Here is a 16,032-nt window from a genome sequence, read left to right as displayed (position 1 = left end):
AGTGCAACCACCGCCCAAAGTGGGGTTCTCCGCTGGCGATTTGAGCCGAGTGTTTGTTCATATTTCGCTGCTGCCGGCTGTCAGTTGGGGCCATGTAACGTCATCCGGGAACATGACAGACGCGGGCTAATCCCGCTGCCACATCCACACCAGCGTTTGGCCAGCAGAATTATTAACGCCATTAACGGCAATAGAAATATTTGTGCAGGCCGCCCGAAGGCCTTCCCCTTACCTTCCCCATCCCATTCCCATTCCCCTTCTACTTCCCCTTCCCATTCCCCTTCCCATTCGCCTTCCCATTCCCAATAATAATATCCAAACGGGTTCCCCAGAGGAAGAGGAGAAAATTACAAGTCATGGCTACAAGCGCCTGCGACTCTGGCCCACAAATGTGACTAATGGCATTTCTGAATGCAGATTCAGCCGGGGGATCATCCGGTGGTTCCAGGGAGGGGCAGGGGGAGGTGCAGCCAACTCCTTTGCAGTTCTTTAAGTTTATAGGCAACAATTTTTAACGCCTTGCCACGGAGACCAATTCCACACTGCCCCAAAATCTAAAGAATTCGCTACATTGTAGATAGTGCGTATCTAATGGGTAAGGAACTACATCATCATACATCTTCTGATCCTATTTCTAAATTACCAAAAAAATATTAAAGTAGACATATATAGGAAATTAAGCCCAGCATTAAATTTAACATGTCTTATGGGAAAAGAACCACATCATAAGTCTTCTGATCCTATTTTTAAATTGCCGAAAAAATAGTATATATACATACATATATAGGAAAATAAACCCAGCATTGTATTTAACTAATTTAGTTTCTTAGAATATAAAACTACTCATTAAAAAAGTTTAAGTACATGAGTTGCTCTAGTTTCTTGAACCAGTTTTTCGCTTCAATTACCATAACAGTTGAATATCAATTAATACTAATAAAACTGATTGTAATAGCCGTTGAGCAAACTTCTATGTTGCTTTTTAAACACTTTATGTGTTTTGATATGATTTATTTGAGAACTGGAGTAATTAAGCGTGGTATTTTCAACTTAATACTTTAGAATCATGTCAGAAAATTAAATAAAAATGTTAATCAAAAAGAATTAAGGATTTAGAACGCCTGCGAATTTAGATCCCTTTTGAATCCATCATAACGTTCTTAAATATGTCAGAAAAAAATAATAAAATCACAATGAACTCACAAACGGTTCAGAATTTCGAATGCCAGCGAATTTAGATCCCTTTTACATCCATCATAACGTTCTCAAATACAAATTTTAAACCGTACTCCCTGAATTTTCTTGCTGTGCAGCAGATTCCGTGTGCGTGTGCTTTTCTGCAGCGTCATTAATTTTGCCATGAATTGACAAAAACATCATAAACTACTTGTTGAACAGAAAATCCACTTCGGGCGACAGCATCCCAGCATCGCGGCAATCCAGCCCACGCGCCAATGGAGATGGAGCCAATAAAAGCCGGGAAAGTAGGGGATCGGGAGTTGGTACTCGGGAGTTGAGATTCGGTAGATGGGAGGTGGAGATGGGACTTGGGAGATTGGAGACTGTTGCCGCCCGGCAGGCTCATGTTCGACGCTCCGTCTGTGGGGAGCGGCCGCCTCATAAATATGCCAATGACTTGGCCCCTTTTCCTGGATACACCCCGATCTCCTTCGATCTCCAAGTGACCTGCAGCTGGAGGGCTTATACCAAATTAATGAGTCCGAAGAATGCAATCTCCTCCTGATCATCGTGGGGAGATTGCGTGAAGGAGTGGCGGCAATACGGGTTGTAAATTGGGCAAACCTATAACTGTAACTTGTAGTATGGTGGTATCTATATTGGAAGTCATCCTCCTAGTTTTTCAAAGAGAGAATGATTTCACTTCCGTTTCCTTGATATAAGTATCAAAAATCCAGATAGAATTGTTTATAAAAAGGTTATAATCAGAAGCACCTATTTTTAAGAATACGAATTTTTGTTTTAGTAAAAAGGTTAGATAGTAATTCGACTTACTAAACTCTATTAATATATTAACCTTACTCTTAAAATGATGTTCCTTAAGCATAATATAACCAAAATTAGGTAGTTTTTGAAGGAAGCTATATTATCTTAACTGAATCTACCAATAACATATTTTAAGTTTTAAATGGCAATTGAATATAAATCTAAATTATTTTATTAACTTTGTATGATAGAAATATTTACAAAACTAAGATTAACATAGGTTCTTATAGAACCAGCTGCCGGGATTTGATCAGATATAGTTATACTAGTTTAATTAGGTGAGAGTATGAACTTTTTAGGCACCTTTTCAAGTTCTTATATCATAAAAAAGTTAAATTTAACTGATAAATGTTCTAGTTTTCAATGTGGACTATAGGACAACATCTTTATATATACCCAGACATCCCGCTAGCGTTCCCAAGTTTCCCACATCCGAAGAGGTGCCCTCATCCTGCTGACCCACACGGCGTATGCTCAACGTTAATTAACTTAATGATGGCTGGGAAACAAACGCAGCACAATTTAAGCCAACAAACATTTACAAACAGCCAACAGCAATTGGATGTTTAATGGATAGCGAGCTCCAATCGATACCCTTTCCCCCGATCCTCCACTGAATCGCATCTCGAAAAACAAGTAGCCGACAGAGAGCCGGGCAAAAGGTAAATCGAAGCCGAGATTAATAGCGATAAGGCTATTGATTAGCATTTTAGCCACTGCCATTAGATGGAGGCAAGCAAAATCCTCCAAGCAAAATACGAGGCCGTTGTAGATGCTATCTCCTCGGTGGACAAGAGGAGGCGGGATCGGATCGGGATCGCAAGATCGTAAGGTGTTGCAGGCATGCGATGGGGAGATAATTCAAGCGGATGCTAAACCAAAAACCCGACTCCTTGGCTGATCGCAAAATTAAGCGCATGCCGGCAATTTGCATAAAAGCAGTTTAATGTTTAAATGTTTTATTGAATCGGGATGCTTCTCGATTACCAAGATCAGAGGGGAGAAAGAGAAAGAGAAAGCAGTTAGCAGTTTTGGAGGCGACTCTCATTTGCAATGCAAATCCAGTGCGGCGACTAAACCATTTGAACCGAGCCCAATCTTAACCGATCCTCTGGCCGCGATTGAAGCTATTTGTAAGGAGCCATCGCAAGCCGGTTTTTTAATTATGAAAAAACTCGATAAGTTATCATGGGGCGAACGTGCGTGCTCCAAAAGTGGGAAACCTCTGGCTCCAAAACGCTGATCAGTTGTCAATCAAAGGCGACGCTGATGCTTCACACTCGAATCTGGCGGGGATCAGGGGGGACCAGATGGCTGGACATGGAACCATCATCATTAGTCGCTGCCGGAGACATAGAGACACGTTTGATAGCAGCCGACGTGCAGTTGCAGGAACAGCTCTAATTGCGGAATGGCAGCTGCGATCTGGAGACTGCAGTTCGGAGCTCTGTTCTCCAACTCCTATTCCAATTCCAACTCCGACTGCGACTCCCAGTCGAACTCGAAACCTTATCCAACTGTCAGCGGCACTCAGCGCCGCAAAGTGACGCCTGATCTTGAACTGGTTCTGCCGACCGATCGCCACGCGGTGGTCCACGGCCATCAGAATCCCAGACAGCCGCATATGCAAGTGGCTCCCGTCGCCGCACGATCATATCCAATCCATTTCCATTCCTATGCCGATTCCCATTCCCTTTCCAATTCCGATATTCCATACTCCATACTCCGACGTTGGTTTTTCGGGCCCTGCTGTGACCAAATTGCGTATCGAGTGATCACCAGATATCCAGAGTTTCGGGTCCACCGAGGTCTACCACATGCAGTGTCATTACTCGATTGGCGCAGGAAATCATAAATTAAATTCGATTGTTTGACAAGGCTCGCGAAATGTTTCCATTTGAGCCATAAGCGTCGCACCACTCTATTGCGTTTATCTGCACTTTGGAAAATACATCACCCATAACTGGCATTTCCAATAATAATTATCCACTTTAACATCTTGGTAGTTCAGAATGGTTCTAAAGTAAGAGCATAACGTTCTTAATATTATATTTATATCATATTTATACCTCCCATACAATTAATGGGTCCAAAAAATCATAAAGAATATACCCCTGTAACTTATTCTAAAATATTACATTTCTTTAAATTGTTAGTATGCCATTTATTAATAAGATACAATCCTATGTCACTAAAAATATTACTCGTATCTTAATAAATAATTATATCCTTTTTTTCCGCACTGATATGATTTTCTTAATTTTTTACCTTTTTAATACATACCAAATTGGGGTTTCATAAGTCTTAACAATACAAACCTCTTACTTGTTATAAAACATTAAATTACATGAAGAAGTTAGTGTTCTTTTTACCCATAAGATACAACCTTGTGCCATTTTAAACGTATCTTTTAGGCAATTTTAAGAAATCGAAAAAAAACTGTCAATATAAGATCACCAATCCATATTATTTAAAATATATTGCAGAGATATCCTTAATATATACGGTAAAAAAACATTTTCATAAGTTTAGAATTATTCAGACATAAAGTAAATTAGATCCTTACATCTTTCTATAACATTTAAATTAGAATAAGCTAGCTTAGGCTAAGATCAAACGAAATTCAATATATAGTTTTAAAATCATTAAATGCTAAGAACTCTGATCTGATACTGAAATCGTTTTTTTCTGTGCCGGATCAGATATCGCGAGCTCTACAATTAGTACTACATGCAACTGCAACTGCATCTCCAGCGTCCATCGGACTGCGAGAGTCGGAGGATGGATCCAAAACGGGCAAGTGGCCGGGCCGTCTGGCAGCTCGTACGTTCGTGTAATGTTGGGCAATGGCCATGCAATGCTCCCCCCAAAATTGGCGTGCAGCGGAAAAATGAGACAACGTGATCCAAAGACTCTCCAGCGCGATCCAGCCGCAGATTCCAGCTCCATGCAACAGCAACAGCTCCAGCTCCATGCGGCACGCACATAATTCATAAATGTTGCCACAGCTGGCGGGGATCGGCGGTATCTGCATCTGTATCGGTGTCTGCGGGTTTTGGGAGATCCATAGGCACGCACTTGGCCGGCTCCACCGCTGTGGACCCGATCCTCCGTCGCGGTCTCAGTCTCTGCTCGCCGCATTGGCCATCAACACCAATCGCCAAATGGCGTTCGTGTGTGGCAAGTGACACACGAGGCGCTGCAGCACAGCTGGATGCGTTCTCCTCATCCACTCGCATCTGGATCTCGGAACCAGGTGGATGTGTGGTGTGGTGTGCCAACAATGCCTACAAATGGGGGCCATCCATCAGAGACCCCGAAAGTGGCAGGGGTGTCACCTTAGGATTCCCACAACCCGGAGCGGTAAGATCGGGATAAGCCGTAAGGCCATTAAATATAATCCTCACAATGAAAACGGAATTTTTATGGTGCCTACTTGGATTGTATAGGTCAAATGACATTAAAATATATCGTAAATCATATTTCAAGTTATGAAATTATATACAAATCAAAGTAAATCAAGTATACTTAGTATTTCAGATTGATCCCTAAACATTTTTATTTCTATTAAAGATACTTTGTTTAAATGGACTTACCCTTGCACAAGTCTATTAAAATTCCACCAAAAGAAGTACAACTCCTCATTTTGATAATGCAGTTAGGTTTATTGCTTCTCGTTTAGTTTAGCTTAATTTCAGATTAGTTTAGCTACGCACTAGACGACGTCGTTCGCTCGCTCGTTCGTTCACACTTTAAAACTTAGGTTAATCACTAATAGCAGAATGGGTCCTTAGCTCTACAAGTGGTTAGATCCACTCTGGCCGCTGCTATGAGCGGATGCTGCCCAGAAGCGGCGTGCTCTCGGCAGCCTTTGAGGTAATCACGGTATGGCGGGAGCCGGATCCGGTGCCACCGGCAGTCGACGGAGCAGCGGGTGGCCGCGGTGGCCACTGGCTTGGTCCCGGACGCTCGTCCTCGGCCTCTTCGATGCGGGACTGACGCGCCTGGCGCCTCTGCTGGTTCAGCTCGTGGAGATAGAGGGCGCTCAGGCACATGTCGGCCACGCCCACGTTCAGGGGACTGCTGCCCACGCGCGGATCCACTCCACAGAGTCCGTAGAGCAGGGTGTCCGACGGTCCCTCCAAGCGGCCCTCAGCCCGGCTGAGACGCAACCGGCGCATGCTGTCCAGCGGGCCCACGCTGGCCGATAGGTTCTGCTGCAGCATCTGACGGAAGTCGCTGGCTGCGACGGGAAATCCTCCGGACACTGGTCCCAGTCCTGGACGCAGCGACTGCGAGATCTCCAATTGCTGGGGCGTCACTTGTGCGGTCAGCACCGAGTTGGCAAGTGAACAGTACTCCGCTCCCATGGTGCCAAACGAGATGAGGCTGTTGGTCAGCGGGTTGTCCTGCACCATCGAAGTCTTAGCCTGAACCAGCTCACCGACGGCGTGCTCCCGAACGCCGCGTAAGAACTGCTTGGCCTCCTTGGGCATCTGCCACTCGGGATTGTTGAGCGTAAACCGCACCAGCGACATCTCCGTCTTGCCGCCGGTCAAACTCTGCTGCTGCGGCTCCTGCTGCTGATGCGGCTGTTGTGCTGCCGGCCGCGTCATCTCCTCCAGTTCGCTGGTCAGCTGCCAGTCGGGATTGCCGTGCTTGCGGACATCCATCTGGGCGAAGGAGCAAACGTTGCCCACTCCCCGCACGGATACGGTGAACGTCCTGAAGAAACGCACCAGCTCTATGGCCTTTGGCCTGAACACAAAGATCAGCACAAACGGTGTGACGAACGGACTGAAGATCTCGCTGAGCAGGTAGCCAGCCTTGAACTGGAAGAAGCTGCTGAACTCCTGACGAACTCGCGCCGTGTGCGCCTGCTGTCGCCACTCGGAGGGCAGGTAGTGGACGTGCGCCAGGATGGCGGTCATCAGTTGCTCCGGGCACCATATGAGGTTCTCATCGGGTATGAGAGTTCTGCAGACCACACCAATGGCGCCGAGTCCAGCGCTGATGAACAGCAAATGCTCCACCTGGAAAACGTGCTCCTCGTAGATACCCAATCCAAGGATGAGCAGCAGAAGTCCTCCACTGATAAACAGCATGTTCTTGGCTATCACAGCGGCCAGTGGCGAGGAAAAGGAGTTCAGGTAGCGGTCCGCATAATCATACGCCCGATTCAGCCTGGCATCCAGTTCGTGATCCAGCTCGTTAAAGTGACGCAGGTAGAGGCGTCCGTAATTCGACCAGGTTCGCAGTCCCAGGGCCCCTGGCTCCTTGCGCAGAATGTTCGCATAGGAGAAGCTGAAGTAGATCAGCTGCCACACAAAGATCACAGGAGCCAGGAGCAAATTCAGCAACGCCACTCCCAAGATTAGCTTTGACAGGCGCTGCGCCAGCTCCGTTTGATTGCTTCTCACCGCAAACTCATCCCGCAGCTGCCAGTTGTTCTGGAAAGGAGATCCCGGGCCGCGGAACAGGATGAAGTCAATGTTGAACAACATACCCCGACTTAGCGAGACCACTTCTCCGTACAGCGGTATGTGGAATCGCACGGGCAGCAGCTGCTTGTTCATCAGTGCTACCAGGTAGTTCTTGAAACGCAGCACTCGGTGGTAGATGTCCAATTCCGTGAGCGACTCCTTGTCGATGCACATGTGCTGCTCAGCCTGGACGCGACGGATGCGCTGCTGCACTTCGTGCCACGTGAAGTTGTCCAGATCTGCGTCCTCGATGTGAAGCGCAGAGTTGTAGAATCTCCTAATATCGGCGTACTGCGTAATGTGGTAGACCATCTTTAGCAGACGAATGCCCAGATAGATGGCTGCAATGAACACAACCAGGTAGGTGAACCAGTTAAAACTGGCCAAGCACTCCCCCGTGGGGACCATCACATCGCCGAGGGTAGTCTTGTTGGGATTGGCTCCACCGGGCGGGGCATCACCGAAGAGCACATCGAAGCGGACGCAGTGCATCACAACGGTCAGAAGCCAAACGACGAAACCGAATTCCAGAACCTGTAGCATTTCGTCCACCACAATCACAGTGAATCCGTGCTTCTGCTGGTATTGGTACATTCGCGAGAAGAACGAGTCGAGGTCCTCGATGTGGTTCCACCGCGCACGCCCCGTCTCCGGGACCATGTGGATCATGACGCCACTGTTCCGGGGCGTGTCCTCGGCCTCGTGCTCAGTGTCGAGATCATCAAGCGCCTGCTCCATTCCGTGTTCGCCGAGGGGGTCTAAATGCGCAGCAGCTGCGTTCGCTTTTGCGTCTTGTGTTTTTGCTGGGCCTTGGCCTGCGGAGGGATGCTGCTCCAGGAACGGACTGGCCGCCTCCTCGGCCAGGGAGCGGTAGTTGATATGGGGGCTAGACATTGCCCAACGTCAAGGTCAATTCTGCTGCCTATTTATATCGCCGTATAGTATAAGTTGGAAAATTCTTTGTTGTTTGATTCTGCTGAACCTTCCCAGCGAACAGCTGACTCTACTAAGTGCAGTGTTGGACAACAGCGAAATACTGGGAAAGTGGTGGGTCGGAGGAATTACGCAGTGCCCACTGCAAAGCGTTCACACTGTCGCTGCATTTATGTAGGATATGATTGGGAAAACTAATTAATTAATAATTATTATTACCTTTTATTTTGTTTGGAGAAATAAAACAAGCAAAATTTGTATAATTGCAAGACTCCGAAAGCCTTAGTTGCTAGAGCTCTAATTTTAAGTAAGCTCATAGTCTTACAATGTAAGTCAGCTTTATATAAATAAATAAATAATTGCAAGACTAGAATTAAATGGAAATCATGAAATCTTTTGTAATACAAAATAAACCCATTTTTTATAAGTTAATCAAATAAGTATTACCATATTCTAGCTGCATTTGAAAGATGCGCCAAGTGTGAAACGATTGAAACTCATAAACAACAAGTCTGCACATGAGTTGGCAGTTCTGTTTCACATTTGTAAACAAATATTGTGGATCTTCGCTTTTCTTTACAAATATTAATTAAAAACAGCCAAGATGGGTAAAAGACAGCATCAAAAGGACAAAATGTAAGTGTTAAGGACATCCAGAAACCGAAACATATTCAGTTGACCCCTTAATTTTACAGGTACCTCACGTACACGGAGTGGAGTGAGTTGTACGGCGGGAAAAAGGTGGAATCCGCGGAGAACGACCATGTCAAGTTCAAGAGATTACCCTTCGAGCACTGCTGCATCACCATGGCGCCCTTCGAGATGCCCTACTGCGATCTGCAGGGCAATGTGTTCGAGTACGAGGCCATCCTGAAGTTCCTGAAGACCTTTAAGGTGAATCCCATTAACGGACAGAAGATGGACTCCAAATCCCTGATCAAACTGAACTTTCACCGCAATGCCAACGATGAGTACCACTGCCCAGCCTTGTTCAAGCCCTTCAGCAAGAATTCGCACATCGTGGCGGTGGCCACCACGGGGAATGTCTACTGCTGGGAGGCCATCGACCAACTGAACATCAAGACAAAGAACTGGAAGGATCTGGTGGACGACACGCCCTTTCTGCGCAAGGACATCATCACCATACAGGATCCTCAGAAGCTGGAGAAGTATGACATCTCCACCTTCCATCACATTAAGAAAAACCTGCGAGTTCTGACCGAAGAGGAGCAGCAGGAGCGAAAGAATCCAGCCAGCGGGCGCATTAAGACCATGAATCTGGAGACCAAGGAGACGTTGGCACAGCTTCAGCAGGACTACCAGCCGGCGGAGGAGGAGTCCTCCACTTCGAAGCGCACAGCCGATAAGTTCAATGCGGCTCACTATTCAACTGGAGCAGTGGCCGCCAGTTTCACATCCACCGCCATGGTGCCCGTGTCCCAAATAGAGGCGGCTATTATAGATGATGATCTGGTGAAATACGAGAGGGTAAAAAAGAAGGGTTACGTGCGCCTGAATACCAATTTCGGCCCTCTCAATCTGGAACTCTTCTGCGATCAAACACCTCGAGCCTGCGATAACTTTATAAAGCATTGCGCAAATGGCTACTACAACAATGTTATGTTTCACCGATCCATAAGGAATTTTATTGTAAGTTTGGTGCATATTTAGAGGAAGCTTAAACTTATAATTTTTTCTGGTTTAGGTGCAAGGTGGTGATCCCACGGGCAGTGGTTCTGGTGGCGAATCCATTTGGGGCAAGAAGTTTGAGGACGAGTTCAAGCCCAATCTAACGCACACGGGTCGAGGTGTGCTTTCCATGGCCAATTCGGGGCCCAATACTAATGGTTCTCAGTTGTGAGTAGACCAGGATTCATTTTTCCAACGCTATTGCTTATCTATTATATGTTTTACAGCTTTATCACCTATCGCTCTTGCAAACATCTCGATGGCAAACACACAATCTTCGGCAAACTGGTCGGCGGCTTGGACACTCTTCAGAAAATGGAGAACATCGAGGTGGACAACAAAGACAGACCCATTGAGGACATTATCATTGAGTCCTCACAGGTCTTCGTTAATCCCTTTGCCGAGGCAACTGAGCAGCTGGCAAAGGAGCGCGAAGAGGAGGCGGCCAGCAAGGAAGAGACAGTCAAGAAAGAGGAGCAGCAAAAGCGCATGAAAGAACCACTGAAGGTGTACAGGGAGGGTGTGGGAAAGTACTTGAAGCTTCAGGCAGTGGCAAAGAAGCCGGAGACGTCGTTTCCCTCTGCTCAAGCAGCCAAGAAAAAGAAACTTGCGAATGGTTTTGGAAATTTTTCCAGTTGGTAGCCTCTACCCATACTAAAATATATGTTTAAGAGATTGTACATTAGCTATTTATCTGTGGATTCGTTTCCTCCATCTGTGCGCTCTCTGTCCTGCCAGCTTTTCTTCATTTCCTGCAGTTTTCCCTGACGTCGCCGCCGCTCTGTGGACTTTCTCTGCTCCTGGGCCTTGATTTGCGCCGCAATTGAATGCTCCCCATTAAGATGGATGTCCAGTTTCTCGAGCAGGAGTTTTCGCGCTTCCACCCGGTTTTTAGAAGCCAATCGATGGGTGTGACACTTGATGGTGATGTTGGTGGGCAGATGGCGCAGGAACACGCAATTGGAGGTCTTGTTCACCGCCTGGCCACCGGGACCACTGCCGCGCATGAAGGTCTCCTCGATCTCGGACTCCTGGAGCGTGGGAAAGCGGGAGTAGTCCAGATTGGCAGTGGATTTGCAGCGCACAGCGGGCGGAGGAAGCGCCAGGAGTCGCACCAGACCGCGGATCATGTCTACAGGATGCGTCCCTTCTTCAGCAGGGTCTCTCCGCGCTAAAATTTAGTGATCATAGGAATTTTCTTAATATGTTATGAAATACCGCAGGTGTTATTTACAAACCTTGAAGCTGAACTCCACCTCCGCCGGATCTGTGAGGGACCGGTTGTCCCGGAACTCGTGTCGCACTCTTCCCAGGAAGTAGTTCTTGTCGGTCAGCTTTAAGTGATTGCCGTAGCGTATTAAATGTTTGTACAAACGCAGAATCTGCTGTCGAGAAGGTAGAAACATTTTTGGATGTGATATTTATATTCCCACATGTGAGGCAGTGTTGGTAAACGTTGGTGTCAAAACAGGTTGGCAGCCCTGCCCCAATCAGCTGTTTTGGCTAGCGATCCAAACAATGGTGATAAGAACATTTTGAAAAATAACGATATGATAAGATTAAACGACTTAAGTGGCCAAATTTGGAAATGGGCAGTTGGTATATTACTCCCTAATCACTATAAAAAGTTTGCAGTCATGACTAGACTACATTTTTAGCCTTTCCCCCAAACACCATATAAATAATGCAGGTCATTTCAAGTATCTGATTAGTTTTGGTTTTATCAAGCACTACGAAATGGAAATGATTACACTTTGGGCAACTTGTCCACATCGATGCCGTCCTCTATGGGGACACCAGTCAGCAGGCTCAGCTCCAGCATTTCTTGAACCTGGTGGGCCACCTCCTTGTCCACTATTTCCCCTCCCTGTTTCATTGTGCGTTCGATGATCTCCTCCTCCGTAATTTTAGTGGCAAACATCTCCTCCGGTGACATGTCCAAAGGCTCCACCAAGGTCATAAGGAAACTGGCCGAAATGGAGAAGCTGTACGGCAGGAATCGCACATACTCCTTCAGAAGCTCGCCCCGACTGAAAGGTAATCATGTCATAAATTATATAGAGTCAAATACGATTGGTTATCTTATCATTTATAACTTATCATATTAAAACCAACCAAAAAAATCCATTAGTGTCTGAGAATCTACACATAACATTTTCCATGTCTTTCGAAGTACATTATTTTTGAATTTTGTAAAAACTAGTCCTTTTATAAGGTTGTTTTTAAAAATTCTACTTGATTCTGAAACAGTTTCTGTGAAACTGTTATTTATACTTTAGTTGAAGATCGTTTGGAAGAGAATTTTTCTAAGAGATTTGTTTCATATTATATCATTTTTGTTTTATGATAAAATATAATATGATTAACAAAAAAAAGTATACTATTCCTTTTATATCTCAAATGCTCACCTCATGGACTCTGGAACCTCCTGCTTGGCGTGATTCTTATAGCTGTCATATAGCGCCGAGCAGTATTTATCGAAGATTGCATCGAAATTCTTATAGCGCACATCAGCATAGATGGATACGGCCAGAAAGACCGAGAGATCGATCATGGGAGAAGAGACACGCAAGGTCTGGTAGTCGAACATCATGATCTCCTGCGGCTGCTCCTTGTCATTATACTTGTAGGCCACATTGTTCCTCACATAATCTCCGTGGCAAAGGGTGGCCAGAGGTTCCCTGGGTGCCACCCGCTGCCGGCCATAGAGGGTATAGTCCGCGATCAGGAAGGACAATTTCTTCACAAACTCCTCATCAATCTGGGGCTGAAATTTAGCCACCGCCTTGGCCGCCCGTTCGATGCTAATCGTCATGCTAAGCTTCCACTCTGGATGAATATCGTCTCTGGCATAGCGAGCTTCCTTCAGACTATTGGTCAGTTGGGAGAACTTCTCCGGATTCGTGTGCTTCATAGCGTAGGCAAAGCCATGGAACTTTCCCAGATAATCCACGGCGATGAGGGCGTGTTCCAGACTCAGACCCACCCGATCCTTGGTCACCCGCCATCCCTTCTCTGCGAAGTCCTCCAGAATGGCCACCGCCGAATGCCTATTCAACTCACTATAATAATACTTGGGGGCGGCAAACTTTCCATCGGCCAACTTCTGTATCTCTGGTAGGATTTCCGTGTAGAAGTTGATCTCGTTGCTAAAGAGATCTCCAAACTGGATGCTATCATATACTTCTGGGGGCATCGTAGGAGTTTTCTACGAAAAAAGAGATTACTTAAGTTATTTATTGCTTGGGAAATCTGACTTAAAAACAGAAACTCATTGCTGGTTTAAGATTAAGAAAGCCTTATCGGCCAATAAGTTTTGGTCTACAACTGTTTTGATAAGGCAGTCTCAACAAAAACTGGATGTTTCGTGTATTTCACCATGTTTGACTACCTCAACTCATGGGAGCCAACGGAACTGACATACGAACAATATGCATCTTTATCCGTAGAACGCAGTTGAGGTGATCTATACTATGCAGTATAAATGGGGGTGTACACTGCACTCAGTGCTATAAACCATTCCGTGACTCGTGTAATGCGATGATATTACTTCATTTTTGTTAGATTCCAAACACCTATCATATTTAATTATTGTTAGTGCGACAATAAAATTTCTATACCTTAACGACCATTTTTCGCTGATACTTTTCGCCGTCATATTCAAAGTTTATGGTTGTCCTGTAGCAAAAGGTCAGCATAAAGGCCTCAGAGTGACCGATTATATCGATCTCGATGTCTCCCAACTTGAAGGTGTCCTCCTTGGAATCGCTGTAATTGTCCACCAGTCTCCCGCTTTTTAAAATCTTCGGAAGAATCGTAGAACGCAGCCACTGGGTCTCTGCCTCTATCTTTGCCATTGTATCTTTGTATATACTAAGTAGTGAAACAATCCGAACCGCTTTGCTTCCGGCAAATGAATGTGCAATTGCGAGTACTTACCGTCTGTTTTGTATTCTCGGAAAGCTTACGTTCTTTCAGAGATTACAGAAAATGAATTTTATTAAGTTAAGAGCGAAATGGAAAGCTTTATATTTATTAAGAGCGTTTTAATGTAAATTAAGAGTAATGCAAATACTTGCAATTTGAGAGTTCATGATGATGATTAAAATTCATATCTTTGGGATTCAGATAACGAATCTATTTCTGAACAGTAGAATCTTACATATTCGTTAAAGTTGGTTTCTTAGCTCTTTGGAAAATATGTAGTACAGTATAATACTTGGCTTATTCTAAGGTTGCCAGAATATTTTTGTCAAAATTTCGACTTTTAAATAGATGTTCTCTCACCATTGCGGATTGACTAAGGACCGAGGAAGAAATGCCGCTTAACTGGTACCTATTAAAAACGACCGGGTCGATGACCAGGGTCAACACCTACATTCGAAAGTTCACGGAGGGATCAGAGCGCAGCGGAGTCCTCAGCACAGCCCCAAAAGTTGCGAAGAAAAAATCTACCTCTTTCAAGATCTCGGAATTGGATCGCATTTCATACCTTTCATCTTCCTCTCGAAGAAGCAGGGGGATAAGCAACCGTTCCGGTCAGTTAAAAGAGCCCAAGAGTCCCCAAATAATGGAAACCTGTCCGTTGAAATCCAATTCCATTCCCAAGAAGGAGCCTGTTGTCCAGGATTCTCCACGCATGCGGGAGTTTTTTAATGAGGTGCGACAACGGGAGCTCAAGAACTACTATCTACAGATGAAGGCCGCTCAAAGGGTTCCAGTTTTGTCCCATTTGTGTTCAGATTGTGGTCTGCCAAAGCGTGATAGGAAGGATCTTACCCAGAATATTTACTGCACGGGGGATGAGAACTTGAGGCGGAGTAAAACTCGGTGTGGTGATCGGTATAAGGATCTTACTTGGTTGTGGAACTCCTCTTTGGTATATCCCAACTCAGGAATGAGTTGTGGATGTCGAAGAAGTGTTTCCAACCATGTGTGATCTTTATTCACAGGTCATTGTACGAAATATGTAAGTCGTTAGGATTTATTAAAGCCAATATTTAGTTAGCTATGCCTTTGCTGCCATCCTATGGAACACCCTTTCCCTCGTAGTTTCAGTCATCTTTTGAAATCCAAATCGTTAGTACTGCTGTCGACGGAGCAATAAACTAACACACTACCAAAATGTATTCCGATCCTGCCCAGGATTCGGTGGCGACGCAAACGGAGGCCCAGCCGAATCCTTTGCCCGTCTGCACCCCGCTGCTGATGGTGGACGAGGATGGAAGGAAGCGGTATTGCTACCATGGTGGGAAGTGCAAGTGCGCCACCTGCGCCAAGATCCGGGCGGAGCAGGCGGTGAAACTGGACCAGGAGCTGTTGTCCTACATACCACACTCAAAACTGCATCTGGAGGTTCCAGTACGGATGGCCAAACCGAAGCAGTACCGCCTGGAGGCCCGACGAGCAGATCCCGAGTTGGCCAAATGGCTGCGCGACGACCACGAACGGCTGAGGGCCGAGTACCCCACGTACTACCTTCCGGATCGGTACTTCAGTGAGAAGTTCTACGAGTTGCCCGGACCCCAGCACAAGGAGACCCAAACGGACATCCCCATCGGGCGCTACGGCATCGATGGCTGTCCCTGTCCCGACAAATCGCGCTGCTACGATATGTAATCCTGGGCAGGTTTCGGTTACGCAATCAATAAAATTTCTGAGTACGATGAGAAATAAGTTATGAGTAATGGTTTTTTATTCAACAAATTCTTTAAGCCCTGATTTTAAAATAGTAATTTAAAAAAAATGTTTCCTTCCAAAAATCGTTTCCTTTTTTAATAAGTTCTTGATCTCCTAAATATCATTATGTTGTCTTATCTTAGGTTAATATTTTTATTTTTTCGAACCAATTTCTAATTACCATGTTAGCCCTATAGTTTGTTATTATTTAATTCTTCAGACCAACACATTCGATTTATTCAAA

The 16,032-nt window shown here is 45.5% G+C and overlaps 7 protein-coding genes across 7 annotated transcripts; 3 read left to right on the top strand and 4 right to left on the bottom strand.

Moving 5' to 3' along the window:
• Positions 1–5,648: 5,648 nt before the first annotated feature.
• Positions 5,649–8,496, bottom strand: LOC119550866 (autophagy-related protein 9A). Its single transcript, XM_037859845.1, has one exon. The coding sequence runs from the start codon at positions 8,379–8,381 to the stop codon at positions 5,832–5,834; it is 2,550 nt and encodes an 849-aa protein (XP_037715773.1). The 5' UTR covers positions 8,382–8,496; the 3' UTR covers positions 5,649–5,831.
• Positions 8,497–8,942: 446 nt separating this feature from the next.
• Positions 8,943–10,788, top strand: LOC119551669 (RING-type E3 ubiquitin-protein ligase PPIL2). The gene is made up of 4 exons (XM_037861122.1): positions 8,943–9,056; positions 9,116–10,070; positions 10,126–10,277; positions 10,337–10,788. The coding sequence occupies exons 1-4, from the start codon at positions 9,025–9,027 to the stop codon at positions 10,749–10,751; spliced, it is 1,554 nt and encodes a 517-aa protein (XP_037717050.1). The 5' UTR covers positions 8,943–9,024; the 3' UTR covers positions 10,752–10,788.
• LOC119551670 (probable peptide chain release factor C12orf65 homolog, mitochondrial) lies at positions 10,722–11,274 on the bottom strand. Its single transcript, XM_037861123.1, has one exon. It carries the CDS (start codon positions 11,237–11,239, stop codon positions 10,796–10,798), a length of 444 nt encoding a protein of 147 aa, XP_037717051.1. The 5' UTR covers positions 11,240–11,274; the 3' UTR covers positions 10,722–10,795.
• On the bottom strand, positions 11,139–11,552 carry LOC119551671 (MIEF1 upstream open reading frame protein). The gene is made up of 2 exons (XM_037861124.1): positions 11,348–11,552; positions 11,139–11,280 (listed from the first exon to the last, which is right to left on the bottom strand). The coding sequence occupies exons 1-2, from the start codon at positions 11,513–11,515 to the stop codon at positions 11,242–11,244; spliced, it is 207 nt and encodes a 68-aa protein (XP_037717052.1). The 5' UTR covers positions 11,516–11,552; the 3' UTR covers positions 11,139–11,241.
• A 251-nt stretch (positions 11,553–11,803) lies between these two features.
• Positions 11,804–14,013, bottom strand: LOC119551844. The gene is made up of 3 exons (XM_037861417.1): positions 13,730–14,013; positions 12,518–13,317; positions 11,804–12,139 (listed from the first exon to the last, which is right to left on the bottom strand). Exons 1-3 carry the CDS (start codon positions 13,964–13,966, stop codon positions 11,857–11,859), a joined length of 1,320 nt encoding a protein of 439 aa, XP_037717345.1. The 5' UTR covers positions 13,967–14,013; the 3' UTR covers positions 11,804–11,856.
• A 392-nt stretch (positions 14,014–14,405) lies between these two features.
• Positions 14,406–15,080, top strand: LOC119550573. The gene has a single exon (XM_037859363.1). It carries the CDS (start codon positions 14,428–14,430, stop codon positions 15,046–15,048), a length of 621 nt encoding a protein of 206 aa, XP_037715291.1. The 5' UTR covers positions 14,406–14,427; the 3' UTR covers positions 15,049–15,080.
• A 124-nt stretch (positions 15,081–15,204) lies between these two features.
• Positions 15,205–15,789, top strand: LOC119550574. Its single transcript, XM_037859365.1, has one exon. The coding sequence runs from the start codon at positions 15,234–15,236 to the stop codon at positions 15,726–15,728; it is 495 nt and encodes a 164-aa protein (XP_037715293.1). The 5' UTR covers positions 15,205–15,233; the 3' UTR covers positions 15,729–15,789.
• The last annotated feature ends 243 nt before the right edge of the window (positions 15,790–16,032 follow it).

Source organism: Drosophila subpulchrella, chromosome 2R (assembly GCF_014743375.2).
Source record: "Drosophila subpulchrella strain 33 F10 #4 breed RU33 chromosome 2R, RU_Dsub_v1.1 Primary Assembly, whole genome shotgun sequence".
Lineage (NCBI taxonomy): Eukaryota > Metazoa > Arthropoda > Insecta > Diptera > Drosophilidae > Drosophila > Drosophila subpulchrella.
This window is presented reverse-complemented; position numbering and strand designations above follow the sequence as displayed.